Source organism: Anastrepha obliqua, chromosome 4 (genome assembly GCF_027943255.1).
Source record: "Anastrepha obliqua isolate idAnaObli1 chromosome 4, idAnaObli1_1.0, whole genome shotgun sequence".
Lineage (NCBI taxonomy): Eukaryota > Metazoa > Arthropoda > Insecta > Diptera > Tephritidae > Anastrepha > Anastrepha obliqua.
In genome coordinates this window covers 33,004,051-33,024,526 of record NC_072895.1, presented here as the reverse complement: position 1 = coordinate 33,024,526, position 20,476 = coordinate 33,004,051, and the positions used below count along the sequence as shown (strand labels likewise).

The window sequence follows — 20,476 nt, the reverse complement described above, 5'->3', positions numbered from 1 at the left end:
AAATTAGTGTGTGTCGCCACCAAGGCGTTTGATTGGATTTCATTCACGGTATTTTGATTTTTATGAGCTTCAAGTCTCCCGGCACATTTCTGTTTGCACAATTTGCGTTTATATGCCAACCACCTTTGCGCGCTTCGGTGGGGTGCACTATCGTTTTCCGTGACAGGAAGTTGCAGTCAGTGAGCGAGTGAATTACGCAGTCATTGCAAAGTGATTTGAAGTAATTTCGGCGACGTCGACTCAACGAAATAGAAAGTATTTTCCTACAAACTTCGTAATGGCGCGCGCGAGTGTTGCTGTAGGTCGAAAAAGTTACACATATCCGCGGGTATGATTTTGTTGCGCCGTTATGGGCTTATTTCATGCATTTGCCTAATGAATACTCGTGCACGCGTGCGTGGATTTTCTTTCATACACACCCTAGCATGCGTGTGTGTGTGTGTGTGTGGTTGTTTTACATACGATTTGGGTACTAATTAAGTCAAGTAGTGGAACTAATGTCTTGACAGCCAGACGTCGACGAACGCTTAACAGACAATAGCAACGATTGGCCAACGAACTTACTCAACAATAGATAAAATATTTTGAAAAAATATTAAAATTGCGCCTAAGTTGTTTGCAAAATTTTTCGCTTTTGTATTATGCGCTGAAATTTATGAGTCTTTTGGTTTGCCACTGAATATTTGAAACGCTCGATACCCGCAAGCAATTACGCTTTGTTGATATTTGTTTTTGTATAGAGGTTGATCTGCAAAAAAGTGGCACCACCCAGTCATAGCTGTAAAGCATTTTAATGCTTTGTCTATTAATTATAAATATTGTAAACTTGTTAGGCGCTGTAAAGAAAGTAAAAGTTTGTTACGGTATTTTTTTTTTTCTGTTTTTTTTTTTTGCTATCGCTTTTTGACATAACTTAAATCCATTCCATTTATGCAGTTTCCAAACACTTTTACCTTCGTTTGGATGAGCGCAAAACTGGCTCCATTTGACAATTAGACCACAAATACCTACACACACGCCATGTTTACTTGACTGGTTTGCTTATGTGTGTGTGTGTGTTTATCAAAAACTCGGTGAACATTTGTCACAGTGATCGCTTTTCTTCGAATATTTATCGATGCTGCGCGGATTTTGTGAAAGTGTTTACCTTTTTCAAAACTGATTGGAATACTTTAATTTAATGTTACATTTTTCTCTAATGCTTGCATTGCCCATTCCTCTTCTGCTTCATAGGCCAAAGTAAGTTTAACTATAAAAGACGATGGCAATTACAGCTAACAGAGCCTAACTTGCAGCCAACAGCCTAACTATTCAGTTGCTTGAATGATTTTCAAAGTTTATTTTCATTAAAAATATTATTGTATTTCTTAAATGCTGCTCTTCGCGTCATTCGATAACCATTTGTGGCTTGAATTCGCTTTTACTTTTTCGTACGCTTCAATAACTTCAGTTTTATCGGCAACTGAGCGTCTAACTCAAATGTGGATAACAGAAAATGCCAGTGGAGCAAATATTGCATAAAATAAAAGTAGTGAAGATATGCCCGCGCGTATGTTGATGATATGATTTTTTTCTTTGAACAGCCTGACTTATTCGATTTTAATTGCACTCATATACAATAATTTTTAATAAGTTCACATATATTTAAATTATCTTCTCTTCTTCTTGATTGGCGTAATAATCGCTTACGCGGTTTTGGCCGAGTTTAACATAGCGCGCCAGTCGTTTCTTTCTCGTGCTAACCGGCGCCAGTTCGACACAATAAGTGCAGCCAAGTCCTTTTCCACCTGATCTTTCCAACGCAGAAGAGGCGTTCCTCTTCCTCTGCTACCACCAGCTGATACCGCATCGAATACTTTCAGAGCCGGAGCGTTTGCATCCATTCGGACGACATGAACGTAGCCGCTGGATCTTTATTCGCTGCGCTATGTCTATGTCGTCGTGAAGCTCATACAGCTCATCGTTCCATCGCCTGCGATATTCGCCATTGCCAACGTGCAAATGTCCAAAAATCTTGCGCAGAATCTTTCTCTCAAATACTGCAAGCGTCGCTTCATCGGATGTTGTCATCGTCCACGCTTCTGCGCCATGCGTTAGGAGGGGCATGATGAGAGCCTTGTGAAGTGTTAGTTTTGTTCGTCGAAAGAGAACTTTACTACTCAATTGCCTTCCTAATCCAAAGTAGCTCTTGTTGGCAAGAGAGATTCTCCGTTGGGTTTCCAGGCTGACACGTTAATGCTGGTTCCTAAATAAACGAAGTTTTTTACAACCTCGAAATTATAACTGTCAACAGTGACGTGGGTGCCGATACGCGAGTGCGCCGACTGTTTGTTTGATGATGTTTGATGACAGGAAGTACTTCGTTTTGTCTTCGTTCACCACCAGACCCATTCGCTTTGCTTTCTTTTCCAGTTTGGAAAAGGAAGAACTAACAGCGCGGTTGTTAAGGCCGATGATGTCGATATCATCGGCATAGACCAACAATTGTACGCTCTTGTTGGGCCTGGGAGGTTAAGTTCTGCGGCTCGTACGTTCTCTCCCAGCATCTGGTTAAAGAAGTTACACGACAGCGAGTCACCCTGTCTAAAAGCTCGTTTGGTATCAAACGGCTTGTCCCAATTCTGACGGCGCTGCTGGTATTGAGCAACGTCATATTGCATAGGCGTGTTAGTTTTGTGGGAATACTTAATTCAGACATCGCGGCACCGCAGCTTTAAAATCGGCAAAAAATGGTGTGTGTCAATTTTCGTTTTATGGGTCTTTTCCAGGACTTGGGGTATTTTGACGGCATATTTGGAGGATGGTTCCGTATGTAGAAGTCCACGTAAGTGGGGGAAGTACTTGTTTTCCATTCACTCGGGTGCGGCCAGAACGATTTTTCTGCATATGGTTCAAGCCGCTCACAGCTTTCGGGCTTCGCCCAAGTATTCTCTGCATAGCATTCGAACTACTGTTTGGGAGCCAGCTAATGTAAGAAGGCGAATCAACCCACGATATCTGGTTTTGCGCTGGATTTGGACCCGCCCCGCAAAAATTATTTCCCAATGAAAAATATAAATAAATATGAACAATATATAAAACAAAGCTTAACAAATTATAAGACCTCGGCTCCGGACGAACATTTCTTTACCGAATTAGAAGACCTCGATTTGAATAATACACATTGACTTCAGGAAGGATAATGGCTAGTTCACCACGCGGCATCACAATGGGCCATGAGCCTGAGTGTGTCCTACAATGGATAACCGCTTCAGCCTAACCTAACCTACAGATTCTTTTTACAAAGATTTTGTCTGAGGAGACCCTTAGTGAAATTCAATGCAAATAATTTTCCACCACATTTTAACTCTCTAGCCTTCAAAATGCCATTTCATCCGGTCTCTCCAAAAGAGGGGCCACAACAACCCTTTTGCTAATAGTTAAAATGTTCTGCAAAATTACTTTTCGTAGAATTTTTCTCTATGCAACAAACAATAGGTGTATTCTAACTTTTTTTTCATTAAAAATAAAATCTTTTCTAATTTACTTCATATAACTTTATGTTTACGTATACATTCGCTTGTCAGTGAAATTAGAAAAAGCCAAACTGAGGGCGAAAAACAAAACGAATGGAACGGATCATAAATTCAATCAGATTCCTATCAGGATTACAATGCTGTTTTTGTACATTTGCATGCGAAATTTTTATTCGGAACCCAATCACTGGACATTGTGTTTTTGATTACTTCTGTATTGGTTGGTTGGTTGCACTTCTGCATACTATACTTTCCTAAAAAAATTTGTTTTTGGATTATGCGCCGTTTGCAGTAAATGCACTCGTGCGAAAATATTTAAGTAATTTCTTTACAATATTCACAATATTTTTTATGCTATTTTTTTGTTACTTTTTTAAAAAAATATTTTTCATTATACATATAACAAGAATCGTATAAGTTAAAGTTCCAAACTCTTTATAAAACTCACTAAATTTAAGAAGTTTCAAAACATTTTTAAGTTTTTAATCACAATTTTTACAAAACTTCGGCCCATTCAAATTTAGTGCAATAAAGTAGTCAAAAATTGATTGTTGATTCTTTTGTGCATTTTCCGCAAACTAAAAAATTCAATTCAACGTCAACAAAAAAATAATCAAAAATCAACGTGATTTTGAACCACTTTAAACTGGCATAATCTTATATCAAAATTAAATGGGCTTCAAAACTGTATATCTGGAGTTCTTCTAAAAACTCTAATTAAAAAGTTATAAATTTTGAAGAAAATTTGTTGATTTTTTGTATTTTATTACAAAGTTTCAAACTTTAAATTATACAGTTTTTGCTGCAGTACGAACTACATACATGTTTATTAAAAAAATAGAAAAATTAAATAGAAAATAAATAAATATGTGGTCAAAACTTTGAAATATGTCGCGTTGCTATTATTGTGGGCTTATTTTTATTCGCAACACAAGATGCAAGCTATAAAATGAGTGCTTCACTTGTTAGTGGATGAGCGCACTTTACGCTGCAATGCCTTTTCTGCATTGGAGGTTGTGTACTTGAAGGGAAATATATGAAGTTTGTATGTACTCGTAGACGAATAAAGGCGAAGTCATTACATCTTGTAATTTGTATTTGTAAATAGTCGCATGCTGCTATTATCAATGTCAAAATTCTATTGTATGTACAGGGTTGGCCATATTAAATTGACCCATGTGATTATTAAAAAAATATGGAAAAAGAAACATTTTTTTGTGTTTCATTGTGAAAAACATTTAATTTAGTTCAAGGAGATTCGTTTACATCACTTTTTGAATATGATATCGCGCAAGTGGTCGCCCTTAGCACGTATTTGGATATGTACAGGGTTGGCCATATTAAACTGACCCATGTGATTATTAAAAAAATATGGAAAAAGAAACATTTTTTTGTGTTTCATTGTGAATAACATTTAATTTAGTTCAAGGAGATTCGTTTACATCACTTTTTGAATATGATATCGCGCAAGTGGTCGCCCTTAGCTCGTATAGCGTAATGTGCCCGTTTTTCGGCGTTTTCCATAGTTTTGGACAGCGTCTCGGCCGATATGGCGGCTATTTCCCGTCGGATATTGGCCTTAAGTGCGCCTAGTGTCTTTGGCTTGTTGACGTAAACCTTAGATTTCAAATTACAGTAAAAAGTTATAGGGTTACTCAATGGGTCAGTTTAATATGGCCAACCCTGTATTTATATACGTATGTGCTTACATACACACATACTGTGTAGAGACGAAAGCCTTCTGTCACGAACCTAACACTAACACTTCGCTTTAATTGCCTTCGTACTCTACTTGTGTTAGAAAAGGCATTTCATATTTTGTATGTATTTTGTTAGTGCATTAGAAGAATAAATAGCCAGCCATTCTTCACAGCTTGAATTCTTAAGTGTAATATAATATAATACAAATACATATTTATTGTTGTTAAAACCTTGGCACTAATGTCATTTGAAAATGGTAGTGCAAGATAAACGAATTTATGCATGTGCAGACCAACACTTTGAAAGGCAATGGAGAGCTTATTCAAATTTAAATGAGAGTGTGAGTTTCGCATTACATTGAAAAGTGAAATACAATGCGTCGGCACAATAACAAAATAAGCTAAAACAATGTCATTCCGATTCTCTTACGTTGATAAGAAACGTTCGCATTTGTACTAAATAAATATATGAAGAGGTGTGTGCAACTCAATACAAACTTTAAGGCACTGAAATACATACAAACATATATATGGGTACGTATGAATGCACAAATATGTACGTGCCTGTCAGCTTTCTTTGTAACAAGACGTTGGTTTCGCTCTTGCAGATACCGATTAGCATCAACAAAGTACTTGTAGTCTAGTGATTCTGGTGGCAATATAATCTTGCGTTGTAAATAAGATTACTATCATCTTCAACTGCTTGTTTGCCTTTCCATGTCCTCTCTTGCCAGTATATCTGATTCTCTGCACTAGAGCTCACCCGATTATATGTATATGTGTGTGTACATATGTGCAGTGGCTCTACGATTGCCAACGACTCTATGTGGAGTAATGTGATATGTACACATTTGAAATTAAAGAATCAATGCCACTAAGTGGGGAAAAAACTAGTAAAAGTGTTAATAATATAGTAAAATAGTGCGCCCGCGTGATACTACGAGTGTGTGAACAAATGTATGTACATATCTACATACAATTCAAAGTGAATTTAAAAGAACAAGCATAATGAGAGGGCGGGAGGAATGTCAATATCAATAAAATACATACTCATCTTGCAGGTGAAAAGATTTCGCTATGAAGAAAGTGTGAAAGTGTGAACATTCATAAGTGAAGCGTGTAGAACTTATTTACTTACTTTCCACTTATTTTTAAAAGCTTTGGTAATTGCACATAAACTCAAATTAAGTTTTATTGAATGATAGTTGATCATCATGAGTATTACTATTATTCATAAAAAATTAGGATTATATGGAAAGCTGTTCAGTAAAGCGCTGGAATCTACGCATGGGTGCGTGCGCTGGTAGTTTATAAGTATAAAAAAATGAATTCAAATACGAATTTCAATATCATTACGAGGATCATATTAGGGAAATTGAAAAGTTAATAAGATAATGTTTACTTTTTCAAAGTTGCAAAGGCAACATACCTACTGCGTATTAATGCCTCCTGAATGCTAACTACACTCACACTTTCCTCTGTTATTTTGTCGCTTTACAGGCTTATTTTAGAGTGGCAATGCAATTTCCACTCGTATTAAAATTTACCTTTGAGTAACTTTTCTTCCTATTTTGTAGTCGAACTTATTACTTGGTAAATAGGAGGTAACAAGCGACAAGTTGTTTAATTTTACATTTTTGATTGAAGCAGAAGCATCAAAATGCCCGTATTTTAAGCGCAATGGTTCTTCCAGTTGCTCTGAGAAAATTTAAATACATCTTTATTATTTATCTATTTAAAAAGTAGAATCAAATATAACATTCACATTTCCTACAATTCTCAAAAATATTTAGACGCAGAGCATGCACGGGAAGTACGATCCACCGTTCAATTATTCACATTTTACTATATTTTGAAGTAAAAAGTTGATAATTTTGCCAATATATGAAATTAAGATTTTTGTCCAAAATACGCATTGAAAAGGTTAAAATTGATTTAATTTTGAATTGCAAAAGGTTCAAAAGGTATGCAAAGTATCTTTCAAAAGTGATGCCAGTAGTGAATAATTCGTAGGCGGTACCTTTTTTATGTCATCTTTGATATTTGTCAAGTAGACAGAATAATTTTACATGATAGAATGACGCGTTTAAATTCGCAACGCAATATAAATATGCAAAATTCGATTTTTTTTGGTCAAAGTAATCGTCGGAATGAGTCGACATGTCAAGGTTGATGAAAAAATTTCAAGGAAAAGCTTCTGGCGAGGAAAAATGACTGACAGAGAAAAACAAAAAAAAAAAACTGGACGTTCTATTGAGAATATTGCTGCTGTAGCGCAAAGTATGGCTGCTGTTGAAAAACCTTCAACATTGCTATTTCGACGTTCTCAATAATTAGGAATTCCTGAATCTACTGTGGGCCACTTTTAGTAAGCAGAACTGGCGCTGTGGCGTGAACCAAATGTAATGTTGCGGTGCCTAAATTAACAGCGGATTTTACTTGTAGTTTTGGACATTTGAATGATGTAATTTTTCACATATAATTGTTAAGAGCCGTATTTTGAATGAAAATTGTGAAACCTGAAATAAGTTAAATTTGTATATGTTTTATTTTCACACAACATCTAGACGCGTATTTTGAAAGATCTTTATATACGTATGTACGCCATTATAATTACTATGATGATATATACACTTCTGTCACATTGACGAGGTTAGTTTTAAATGGCGACGAAGAGACTCAAGTATTTGTTGTATTATCTCCCATATGACTGTGCTATAACCGATGCAGCTGAGAATTTTGTGGATGTAACGGTTGGAAAAATGCTGCTGAGAATTATATCTAAAAGAGAAAGAATATCACTATGCCTCTCATTACGATTATGGCCCATCGTCCCTCTATATACACTTCTGGTTTCATGTGCTTATTCTGGTTTGACCGAGCTATAGCTGCACACGTCCATATCGCAATAGTGACAATAAATCTTGAATTTGGACATTTTTTGCCAATACTTAAAAATAGCGTTTTGAGGGTTTTGCAAAATATTGCTCACGAAATTAGTTTAATCACTTGACGCTCGGGAGTCTTTTAAAGAAATGTAGCGAAAATCAACAGGTTTTTTTATTTTGTATTTAAAAAGTTATTACTGTTTAAAAGTAAAAATAATTAAAAATAGAACAAAAAATTGTTTTATTATTTCAATATTACACATATAAAATATAAATAAAATAACTAATAAAAATTAGTAAGTTGAAATTGTATGGCATATATAAAAACATGGCTTCACACATAAACCAACTTCAAAATTTTGTCTTTACAAAATTTAAGAAAAGTACCCATATGCAGAAGGCAGTACAAATGACAATTAGCGATTGGCAAGCACCTTTAACCTTTCATTTTTTGGATGGGCATGAAAAAAAATATATATCGCGTTAACGCAGAGAATCGACAAATTTGTTTCGCTGCATGGCGATAAAGTTTTCGCGCCGAACTTTCATCAAACAGAAACAAAAGAAATCGTTGCAAATTAAAAAAAAAAAACAATTTATCTAAAGGGTGGCGCAAAATTAACCATTCAACTGTTTACTAAAAAAACAAATTATTTTGAATGACGGAATGACCCTTACGTGCTCCATTGATTGTCTGTTTGTATGCTACAGCTGTCTAGCTCACAAGTGTCAAATATGATTGCCGTAGGACGATATTTGCAAATATTATAAATCTTTCCATAATTGATTAATTTTGCGCCACCTGTTAATAGTAATTTCCCTTTAGTAAAAATGCGCTTATAAAGATAAAAGTTCCTATTAGTCAAGGAATCTCCATATTTTTGACAAATATGTGCAACTGGTTGGCGAATCTCGACCTGAACTAGCAAAAAGCTTAGTTTTTTGCTGAAGGAAAATATGTAATTTCTTAGACACAATTTCGTGTTCATTAAACAGTCACTTAAATCTGCTCCACTGCAGATCGCCTGAAGTTGTTTGTTCTATTTGCTAAATCGAACGCAACGTTACCGTTCTTCACGTGCTGATGCATCGGCTGCGAGAGCTGTAGCTAATACCCTGCAGGGAAGTCCGTTAGCTCTTAACTGGCGTCCTTGTAGCTAATTTGGCACAAAGGCTAAATAATGAAAACACTCTTTTTTATATAAGCAACTGGTGAATTGTACCCGACAATGCTTAAAAAGTGTAAATAGACACGCGCTGCATCTCTTTTTCGTTAGTTCTAAATTACTTAGTTCTAAATGGGACAGAGTGTATTTAGGCTCCGTAAGTGCTGTTGTAATAATCCAAAGGTCTATCTGAGAAAAAATGGTAAAATTTCCCATATTTGCACAAAATCTCTACTCTGGCCTTCTCGGTAGAATATTTACGCCTGCGTTTAATGTATTAAAATTGTCTTCAACTGAATGATAGCTGGGATAATACCGTTTTTCTGCTCTTAATTTGCTTTGTTGTTGCTGTTTTTAGTTGCACGCGCAATTATAACTCAAAGTGAGTCTACATTTTAGGAGATACTTGCACAGATTCTTTGAAAGGGCAAGAGCAATTTTGGCTTTTATTTTTGATAACTCTCTAACAAAATTCTACCTTAAAATGATCCTTTAGACTCCCAAATCGGTGCAACGCCTTCCAAGCTGAGATCTACGCTAAAGACAAAACAACAAATAGATAAGATCGATAAGACTAATGGATTTACCTCCAGCAAGACTCACAATTTTTGTTGATAGTCAAGCCGCGTTCAAGACACTGGCCTCAGCGCGCATCAATTCAAGATGTGTTAAAGAATGCAGGAGGTCGCTATCGCTTATCGAACAACACAACACCACACTTTGTTGGGTCTCCGGCCACTGTGGAGTGGAGGGAAATGAATGCCAGAAAAAAGGAACTCCGATTATTCATGAAGTATAAAAGATATATATATTTTAAAAAAAATTTGCATGAAAGTAAAAAACTACGAGTCGAGATTACTCAATAAGCCGTGTAGTCTTCATCGTTGTCGAGTATAGCCTGGCATCTTCTTCATGCTTTGAGCCAACTTTTCTGCGTAGCTCGTCAACAAGCAGGACTAGATTTTGCGAACTTGACGCACGAGTTGCTTTAAATCATGGACTGGCGTTCCGGCAAGACGCATTTTCATAGTTCCCCACACATTTTCAATGGGGTCGGCATCTGGGGACTGGGAAAGCCAGTCCATTACTGTGACACCATTTTCTTGTTTTGTTGTTTTTCAAAGTGTTCTTCTGAGAGCAGTGGTTTTGACGATGTGGGATGGTAGAATATGTTCGCCTCCTTCAGTCGACATTCGATGGTGTTGATACTCACATCTATTGCCTTTTTAGCAAGAATTGTGCGTGCTTGGCGTAGTCACAAAGAAGGGTCCCCCTTAAAAAGTTGTACGATCACTTTACCCTGCTTTTTTGTCGACACTCGCTTCAAGCCACGCTCGGAAAAGTCATTAATATCATTACTTCGCACTCATTTTTGTTTGGTTGCGCTTACGGGAAGGTTTCGAATGACACTAACCTGAGTTAGCACTGGCATCGTAGCCCTTGAGTGGGACTTTTATGCAGCAAAAAGCAGAACGAAATATATTTTGAAGTTATAAGAAAAAAACCGGTTCTTTTCTTTTCACACAGACTGTACATGGAAAAGCTCTGAGCTTGACCTTCAGCGAGTGATGGAGGACATAAGCATTTCAATTTAACGAACTCTACACTGCGATTGGCTTGAACGTAATCGCGGAAACCATGGTTTCTGACCACTAACTGCAGGGTCTCCAAAGCTCTCTGGCCAAAATTGAATCTTAAAAGGACAAAATATCTGTTTAGATTCAAGAGATTAACTACCAGCGCCCTCACAGGTGTTAAAACGTGGCACTCCACTATTGGCATCCTAGCCAGTGGAATGGGTGTAGGTAGGTGAAATGGTTGAAGTGCCGGTGTGGCACTCCTCAGACAGCACTGAAGCGCCGTTTTGATACCATAACAAGACCTCCAACAGGCAGATTTCTACAGCCAGCCAGAGCTTTTGATATAATGGAAGATACTGATTGGATTTAGGTTGGCGCACTGCCCCAGGCTATCGAAGAAAGGAGCACCCAGTGATTTGAATCGTCTAGCTGCCAAACCCAAACATTTACAGAGAAAATGCTCTACAGTCTCCTTCTCTGAAAGGTCCCCATAACTTCTGCAATGGGGGTTAAATGGTAACCCTAGCTTCTCCGCGTGTGTGTCCATCGTCCAGGACCGGTAAACACAGTTACGAGGTTGGAAATTGAATAGCGAGGAGTCCAAAGGACTTTCTTAGTCCTCCGTGTATTGTACTGAGGCCAAAGGGTTTCCGAAATAGCACATGAAGAAATGGAGCTCCATCTTGTCTACGCTTTCTTGAGAAATAACTTGTGCAGTTCCGCTTTAACAACTGTCAGGGGGATGCCGATGACCGGGTAGGAGGTCTTCCAATTCAGTCACCTTCTTTGGAAGCTCATCAGCCATTTCATTTCCCTCTATGTTCCTATGTTCTTATGTCCCTTAACCCCACACTTATTTAGCATTATCAGAACTTTGTCAATAGCAACTAGCCAAAGTAGTGGCGAAACGACACCACTCTGCGGCGTCCCCCTGTGAACGAATCTAGTGACTTTATCCCCTCTTGCCACCGCATTACTGAGGTGTCTCCACCTCTAGTCTATCTAACACAGAAACAATTGGCTCCACCCTGATTTTATTAAAAGCACTCCCTATATCCACGAATTCCGTCAAAGTGAACTGTGCCTTCTAGAGATTTTTTCACAGTCCCTACGACCTCGTGCGAGGCTGATTCCGTGGATTCCCCTTTCAGATAAGCATGTTGCGCTGGAGATAATTTGGATTCGATGTGCGCTCGGATATGATAAGCAATCAATCTTTCAAACACCTTTAGGATAAATGAGGTAAGACTTATAGGCCCAAATTCATTGGCCGAGTCGTCGACCTTCCTCCCTGCCTTGGGTATGAAAACAACCCTCGTTTTCTTCCAGTTGGCGGATACGTGATTAAGAGCGATAACAGCCAAAGACTTCTGCAGGAGTTATGGAGATGAAGAAGAAGTTGAGTCGATACAACACTTCTTCTCTGAATATACTGCAAAGAAGCCGTGCAAATATCTTGGCGACTATTTCTTCGAAGACCTGCGAAATTTGTAAGAAGTCTCACTGGAGGGACTGCATCCTTTCTGGGTATTTGGCCACGCTTCTCCTCCTATTTGTGGCGTGTGTCTTGATGTTGTTCGACAAATAAAGGGACCTACAGTTTCAAGCCGACTCCGAACGGCAGATATTTTTTATGAGGAGCTTTTTCATGGCAGAAATACACTCGGAGGTTTGCCATTGCCTGCCGAGGGGTGACCGCTATTAGAAAAAACTTTTTCTTCATTTTGGTGTTTCACCGAGATTCAAACCTACATTCTCTCTGAACTCCAAATGGTAGTCACGCACCAATCCATTCGGCTACGGCGGCCGCCTAGTTGCCTTCTTAAAAAGATCTAAGTAGCTTAAGCAACTTAGTAAGGGCGTGGAAATCAAATACAGGCATCAGATTGGGTCTTAGGGCCACCGAGTGTCTCTTATTAGACAAGCAACCTGGCTAACCTAACTTGACAAGATTGCAATTCGGTTTCACTAACTTTGGGTTTTCCTGCAGGGTGCATGCGCATTTAGTGGCTTATAAAAACGCGCTTACCTGCACATAAGCATTTAAATGCCCAAGTTGGTTAAATGCCGCTTTTCGGACCGCTGCTAGCCAACTGGCTGAGTGAGATCTGCCTATAAAAGCAGAGTTATGCTGGCCGCGGTATTCTACCCGCGCATAACTGGTGCTCCCAAAGGCTAACTAAGTATGTTTTAACAATTTAATTTCTTTTCTGTAATGGTTAAAATGTGCTAATTGAGATTGTGAGAAGCTTTATTAGCCAAGAATTACAACAGAGCATAAACTTGGGTGTGTGTGTGTGTGTGTGTGTTAAAATGCATGTAGTTAAAAAAATTGTTTATTACTGCCATTACGTACTTCAACTTTTATAATTACACACACATATACATGCATGCATCTAAGCGCTAATTATAATTTATTCCAAATTTTCTTTGTTTACTCATACATTCTAATTCGCTTATGTGTTCCTTCATTCTCTTTCAGAGTGTCTGCAGGACGAATTCGCACATCCCTCCATTTCACAAATATCTCCGAAATCTAGCAATCAAGTAATAGCCGACGGCTTGTCTTTGCACACCACATCGAACCTGAGGATCGAGAGCACAATTGCAGACACATCCATGGCCGATCATATACTACCGATTGATGAGGTCCCGCTGAGTCACGAAGATAACGAAACACGCCAACATATACGCATAGAACGATCCGCCTTGCCCATACTGAATGACAATTACCCAAAATCTGGTCCCAATGATGTGCATTTTCCTAGTGATACAGAGAAGGAAGCTGGTGCTGGACGCTACTTTCAATACAACATCAAACCGACGGTCACACTGAACGACGCAAGCTCTGAGGCACCGGAACGCACACAACGCGTTCGTGCAGGCAAAACATTTAAGCCAACATTTAGTGGCATTGCAGTGCCGTCTATGGCAGCTACAGCTTCAGCTTCAGCATCGGATTCTTTTTTAGTGAAAGGGGACCTACGACCGCTTATGTCGGGGTCCCCGATCAATCCGACGCGCAGTATTGCTACCTCGACGGCGGCCACTGCCACGGCATTGTCACATAATCCGCGTCAAAACTCTAACCCCGATATACAAGATATCATAACGGGCATCGTGAAGCTGTTGAATGGCAATGTGAACGTTCATGCAAATACACAGGGCCATCGACGTCCGTCAGCTAGTCGCATCAATAACCGCGGACCGCCACGTATCTCTGATGTGCAGACGTTACCGATCGATTACGATACGCAAAAGAAACCATTGGGTTCGTCCAATCGCCCACCACCTTATACTGGACTATTTGATCGTCCCGAGCGGCCGTTTATTACAGGTGTGCCAATACCGGAACAAATTGTGCCTTTACGACCGGGTTTCATTAGTCAACGGCCGCCGTGGCATAGACCCAAACCACGTCCTCCGATTACTACAGCTATAGGTGGCAGACGCCCCATACCGCAGTACAAGCCGCTGCCGACTTCACAATTGGCACCGCCGGCTGCGGAAGAATCTCCAATCCCTGCTAAAGAAACACCAGAGGCGCCGACATTACAACATTCTGCAGAAACTGAAATATCTGTACCGCCGGACTACAATGATGCAAACGCAGACATGCCCAAGCCAACCGACGCCTCCTATGATTCTGAATTTTCAAATGAAGATACCAATTCACAATATATTGAGGTGTCCGATCAAGACTCTAATGAAACTGCCGATGCAGCGCCTATGACGGTGGAGAGTGCAGAATTGGAAGAGGAAGAATCCGCGCCCACACAGGCTTCACCGCCACCTATGAAGAAAGATGAATACAGCAACAAGAAGAAACCCACGAAGCATAAGACGGCCGACAAGAAGAAACCAACTCAAGGCGTTCTTACGGCACAAATCGAGGCAAGCTCTGTTGCAAACACTGAAATGCAAATGTCTTCAACTTACGCACCTATGCCCATGGAGAATATCGAGGGTCTTGGTCTTGATCCATCTACCGAAGAGGTCATTTTCATGACGCCGAGTAAGACGCCTGTACTCGAGAGCACCTCCAAACAGGCTGATGCCGCTTTATCTAATATATTAACCACACAGAACTCAATAGCAACGGCTGCATTACCAGACACAGTTACGAGCTCAATTGAGTTGAGCTCAGCGAGTAGCACTGAACTGCTGGCAACTATTGCACCCGCTCCAACTAATATCACTCCCATACCTTCCACTACCACTACCACCACCACCACCAAAATTTTTACTACCACTACAACCAATTCTATGTCCGTCGCTACGACAGCAGCGACGTCCACTGCTAACACCATCCCTACGCCATTACCACAACCACCAAACGACTACCAACCACGTCCAGGTATTGTACTTGATGACCCTGAATTCAAACCAGGTGGAAGACCCCGACCCCCACGACCTCAACAATCCCGTCCTTTAGATCCGCAACAGATGCCGCCAACCCATATTCAACCCACACGACAACATTTGCCTCCGGGCTATGGCGAAATCTTTGATGTTACACTCTCGGCTATACAAGGACCAGGGTCTGTGGGCGGTTCACAGCAAACGATCAACATCAAACCGTATGGCTCCTATGGTAGCGGTGGTGGTCATCAAGGCGACATCATAGTGTCTGCGGCAGGTGATGATGGTTTTGTTTCAATCGATGGTAAGCGCACTTACATCAATCTCTTTGGTGATCCAACAGATTCGCCCATTGGAGTACCCACAACGCCAGCAACGGCCATACCACAATTACCTGGTGGCGGAGTGACACATTTACCTGGAACTGGTAGTGGTAGCGGTAGCGGAAGCGGAAGCAGTGGAAATGGTAGCGGCGGTGGTAATAATGCAGCTACTCAAAACACTCTACCCAGCCTGGGGTCGGGATATGGTATACCGGAGACGGAGGTTGTGGATTTAGAACCGACGAAATCGAACAGCGTGAAAACGCAATCGCCCACCACTAATGCTGGACCAACGCGACCGATTTATCGATCACGACCGACGCAACCGCCAGTGCGTATAGACACTTGCATCGTGGGCGATGACTCAACTTGTGACCAAGCGCAACATGAACGCTGTAAAACAGAGAATGGAGTCTCGAGTTGTCACTGTCGACCGGGTAAGTTATGGCGAAAAGGAATTTCACGCAAGAATGCCTTCATTTAATTAATGCTCTTTAGGTTACTCGCGCCGCAAGCATCGGGAACCGTGTAGAAAAGTTATATCCTTTTACCTGGGCATGCGCGTCGATCGTATTTATGAGCATCGCATTGTGTGGGATAATAAATTGTTGGATAAGCATAGTGAGCCCTACGGACAGCTGAGCTACGAGTCGATACGCGCAGTAAGTCCAATGTTTTCAGAATATGAAGAGTTACGCTATAATCCTTGCTTTTAGATCGACTCCGCCATGTCGATGACACCCTACTCGGATGAGTTTATGGAAGCGCGCGTCAACAATATCTACCGTGGCGACCCAAATTTCGGTGGCAGCGGTGTGTATGTGAACATGACGATTAAAGTGAGTAAACATCAATTATAGCTTCGCCGGAGCTAATACTGTCTTTAATCCTTTGCAGCTCGATGAAAGTGTTGAAACGCTTCGTCCCAACTTGCGCGCTGATGTACAAAAACACTTGCTTGGTGTGCTCCACCGGCGCAACAATAACATTGGCAACTCTGTACTCTATGTGACGTCACCGGAAAGCGCCATAACTGCCTTGCATGATCTGGACGAATGCCAGTCGCGCGAGTTGAATGATTGCCATGCGAGTGCCACCTGTTCGAATTCATGGGGTAGTTTTCGTTGCGCCTGCGAGACGGGCATGCGTGATCCATGGGCCGATCAACCACAGCGCGCCGGTCGTGACTGTCAATCGTGTCCAGACTCGTACTGCAATAATCGTGGCACTTGCAGCTATAACGAAGAAGGAAATCAGGTTTGCTCTTGCGATTCTAGCCACTATGGTGGCCAATGTGAAATCGATGGCGAAGTGCTGGGTGTGGCCATTGGTGCCTCCTTAGCTGCTGTTGTTATCATTGTATTGACTTTGGTTTGTCTGATAATGTGGTCGCGTCGTTGGCAACGCGAACAGAAAAATGCCATAGGTTCGCCGGTGTTTGGATACATGAATACGGCACCAATGAAATCGGCCGGTTTGCCGGGACAACCGGGCTATCAAGTGACTTTGGAAGATCGCATGCGCTGGGCGCAGATTGCTGATGTAATGGCACAGACAAACCATTACGGGGTAAGTCCGATTGTGAGTATATCGAAGAGAAATTGCAGAGACTGGAAACCTTAAAGTAACTCTGTAATAGAAATAAATATTTGTACATTTGGTATGGGTTTAATGGCATCTGCTATTTTTACAGGCTGAACCAGTGGGACCCACACGTCCGTCATCGGCAATGTTCGCTTATCCAAATCTACAGACAATGGGTATAGGCACCCTTGGCGGCATGTCGATGCAGAGCACCATGCAGATGCATCAGTCTGGCAGTATGGCACCACCGGTTCCTCTGCCACGGTATGAGTGCGTATACCCCTCAGACAATTCCTCAAATACGCATAAAAAGTTGTTCCATTTCCATCCAATTGCTATTCCTCTTTTAACCATTGCATTTTTTCCAGAAGACTGGGGTTGAGTTCACGATCGAACGGCATGCGAACGCTGGAGAATTCCAGCTCGAGCGAAGAGGAGGATCGAACCGATCTGCTCGGACGTAATTTTCAAGTACCACGACCAAAGAGTAGAAGCAATGGCAGCATAGCGGTGAGTTTTCGAAAACTGTAATAGAAATATAATAAAAGCAGAAGTACGTTTTTCAGAATTAAAAAAACAAAGGATTTTTAATAAATAGTTTTTGCTATGTGAATGGGGACAAAAGGTTTATTCGGTGAACACAGGCATGGTTTTATGAATTTTTTTTGGGATGCAGCTAGTGTTAGTTTATTCAGTCTATTTCCATATAAAGGGTGATCAATTCGGAGGTATCGGATTTTAAATTGAAATAAAAAAAACAAAAATTCAAATTGATTGTACAATTTTTATTTTTTTAGTGTAGAACCATTCATGATATTTATTTTTTAAAGAAAATCCCTTTCATAATTCGGTCATCCGTAAACACCAACTTTGAGTGACTCCCTGGAGGACTTCAGTCGGTATCTCGTGAATAATTTTAGTAATTCTGGCTGCCAATGCTTCCATTAAAGCTGGTTATTCACAAAGCATTTACGAGTACACTTTACATACCGCCACAAATAAGAGTCCAAAGGTGTGATATTAAACAAACTTGGTGGCCAATCTACTGGCTCGAGACGTGTGAGAAATTGCTCACCGAAACGACGACGCAGTAAATCCACTTTTTCACGGGCGCCGTCTTGTTGGAACCACGAGCGCATTGTGTAGATCACGAGCTTCAATTTCTAGTAGCAAAAAGTCGTATATCATGGCGGGATAGAGTTCGCCAGGTTGGCGCCAAAACCTCGTCTTTGAAGAAATATGGGCCGATGATTCCTCCAGCCTATAGGCCGCATCAAACGCTTGTTTTCACTGGATGTAATGGCTGTTCTTGAATGGCTGCGGATTGCTCAAATACGGCAATTTTGCTTACTGACATAGCCATTAAGCCAAAAATGGGCCATTCGCTCATCATCATAAGTGAGCCTGAGTGCGCGATGAAGATTTTTCACAGAGCGTCCATTTTCGTAATATTTGGTAATAATTGTACGGTTTGTAAACGATGTTGAGGCGTAAGTCTTTCCATGCTGAATACTGAAAAAAAAAATTTGTAGTTACGCGTGATCTGTCAAAATACCCCTATTGGAAAAAGCACCTCCAATCTGAAAACCCTTTATAAAGCAACATTTTTCTAAATTGTCTGGCAATCATTTGTTAAAAGAAATGTGGCCCTAGGTATCCCTGGGATAATCATTTTTCAATTTTCAATTTTTTCGTAACACCTGGAAGACAACAAAAAACCACGATTTTGTTTGTTATTGTAAGCTTACTAATAATTAAAAAACGAAGTCAAAAAGGAAGAATACCAGGAACATCTGGTGAATTATATGACGAAGTCCTGTAAGGGTTTGGATTTTCAGTTATGTTATGCTCGGGGCATCAATCATCCACAAAAGGTTAAAATATTATTATTATTTTTTTTTTTTTTCCAGCCGAAAGCCTCCGATGCTAGCGCTGCACTACTTTCAGTTTGTATAATAATTTTATTGTTATGTAAACCTTTATAAAATAAAATAAAATAAATAAAATTTTTTTTATTTGTCTACGTGTAATCAAATAAAACTTTTTCCCTTTTGTTACTACTAAAATTTGAAAAATTCATTTTTGTTTAAATAACATCTCGAGAAGCTTTCTCTAGGATCAGGCGTAAAAAAATAAACAAACGCATAAATAGAAAAAAATCGCAATTACAAAATTCAATAGAAACCAAAACAAAATGAATTTAAAAAATACATAGCGCTTAAAAAATAATACGTTCTTTGTTTCAAAAGCAATTGTTGAAGACTTGAACTTTGTGTTCTTATTGTTGTTGTAGCAGCATAAACACTCCCCATACTTACATACGGGGAATGCTGCTGGAGTGACAGTCCTTGGCCGGGTATAAATCCGGGTCGTTTCGGTAACGTACATAGAACCGACTGTCGTGGAAACGCGTGTCGTGTGTTCCCCACATTTGCTTTTATTGCACTTCGCATATGTACATATAAATAGACTTGGCCTTTCAGTGCTGTCTGTTAATCGACTGTTAAACTCATTTTTCCAACCCTGAAATTGAAAAGGCACGAACAACATAAACTCTTTAAATCTAACTCCAGAGCAGAATGTTGTCAAAAAGAAGGCTGAAAGTTATGTAAATGTAAAGCTTACATAAATGTTAATTATTAGCCGAAGCGATTAACACGAGCTTCATAACTACAAAACAGCAACACTTCCTGCAATGACATTACAGCATACAACAAGAAAACATCGGCAACTGAGAGTGCACGATATTTGTAGGCATTCGGCAAAGTGAGAGAAAAACTGTATTACGGCTAACATTAGTACTCTAGGCTTAATAAAACTAAAACCAAAGATTTATAGATCACTTAAAACATGCAAATTTCGGTATAAAAATTAATTAATACTTTTTTATGTATTTCAGAATCAATCGGGCATCTACTATGATGTAGATTATGAGCCATCAGGCAATGGCATTGGCAATACGAGTGTGGACCATTTATATGGTTCACAAAATCAGTCATCATCGCACTCGCATACGCACTCACACTCGCACAGTGGCAATAATCACATACCAGGACCACAAGGTATACCAATGAGCACTTACACATCAGGAAGAGGTCCAAGTAGTTACTATATGAAATAGTATAGCTGATGCGTATACATATAGGTATATTAATACATAGATATGCGTATAAGTACATACACATAAGCACATTTACTTATTGGAGTTCCGATGCACACTGCACACTAGACATTGGGATTCATTACATACATACATACATAGTTAACAATAAAAACTATTTCTTGTAATATGTACTAAGAGCTAGTCGTTAAGTGAGTAGTTGTACATAAGGAGTAATGAAATAAAATACTATTGTTA

The 20,476-nt window shown here is 39.8% G+C and overlaps 1 protein-coding gene across 1 annotated transcript in view; it reads left to right on the top strand.

Annotated features, from left to right (window-relative positions):
* LOC129245209 (uncharacterized) overlaps window positions 1-20,243 on the top strand; it is a 99,405-nt gene extending 79,162 nt beyond the window's left edge. Inside the window, exons 3-10 of the mRNA XM_054883247.1 lie at window positions 13,332-15,488; window positions 15,555-15,971; window positions 16,033-16,196; window positions 16,251-16,373; window positions 16,432-17,103; window positions 17,228-17,382; window positions 17,487-17,628; window positions 20,018-20,243. Of these exons, the coding sequence (XP_054739222.1) occupies window positions 13,332-15,488; window positions 15,555-15,971; window positions 16,033-16,196; window positions 16,251-16,373; window positions 16,432-17,103; window positions 17,228-17,382; window positions 17,487-17,628; window positions 20,018-20,239 (4,052 nt within the window). The 3' untranslated portion in view covers window positions 20,240-20,243. The remainder of the gene's footprint in view (window positions 1-13,331; window positions 15,489-15,554; window positions 15,972-16,032; window positions 16,197-16,250; window positions 16,374-16,431; window positions 17,104-17,227; window positions 17,383-17,486; window positions 17,629-20,017) is intronic.
* Window positions 20,244-20,476: the final 233 nt, after the last annotated feature.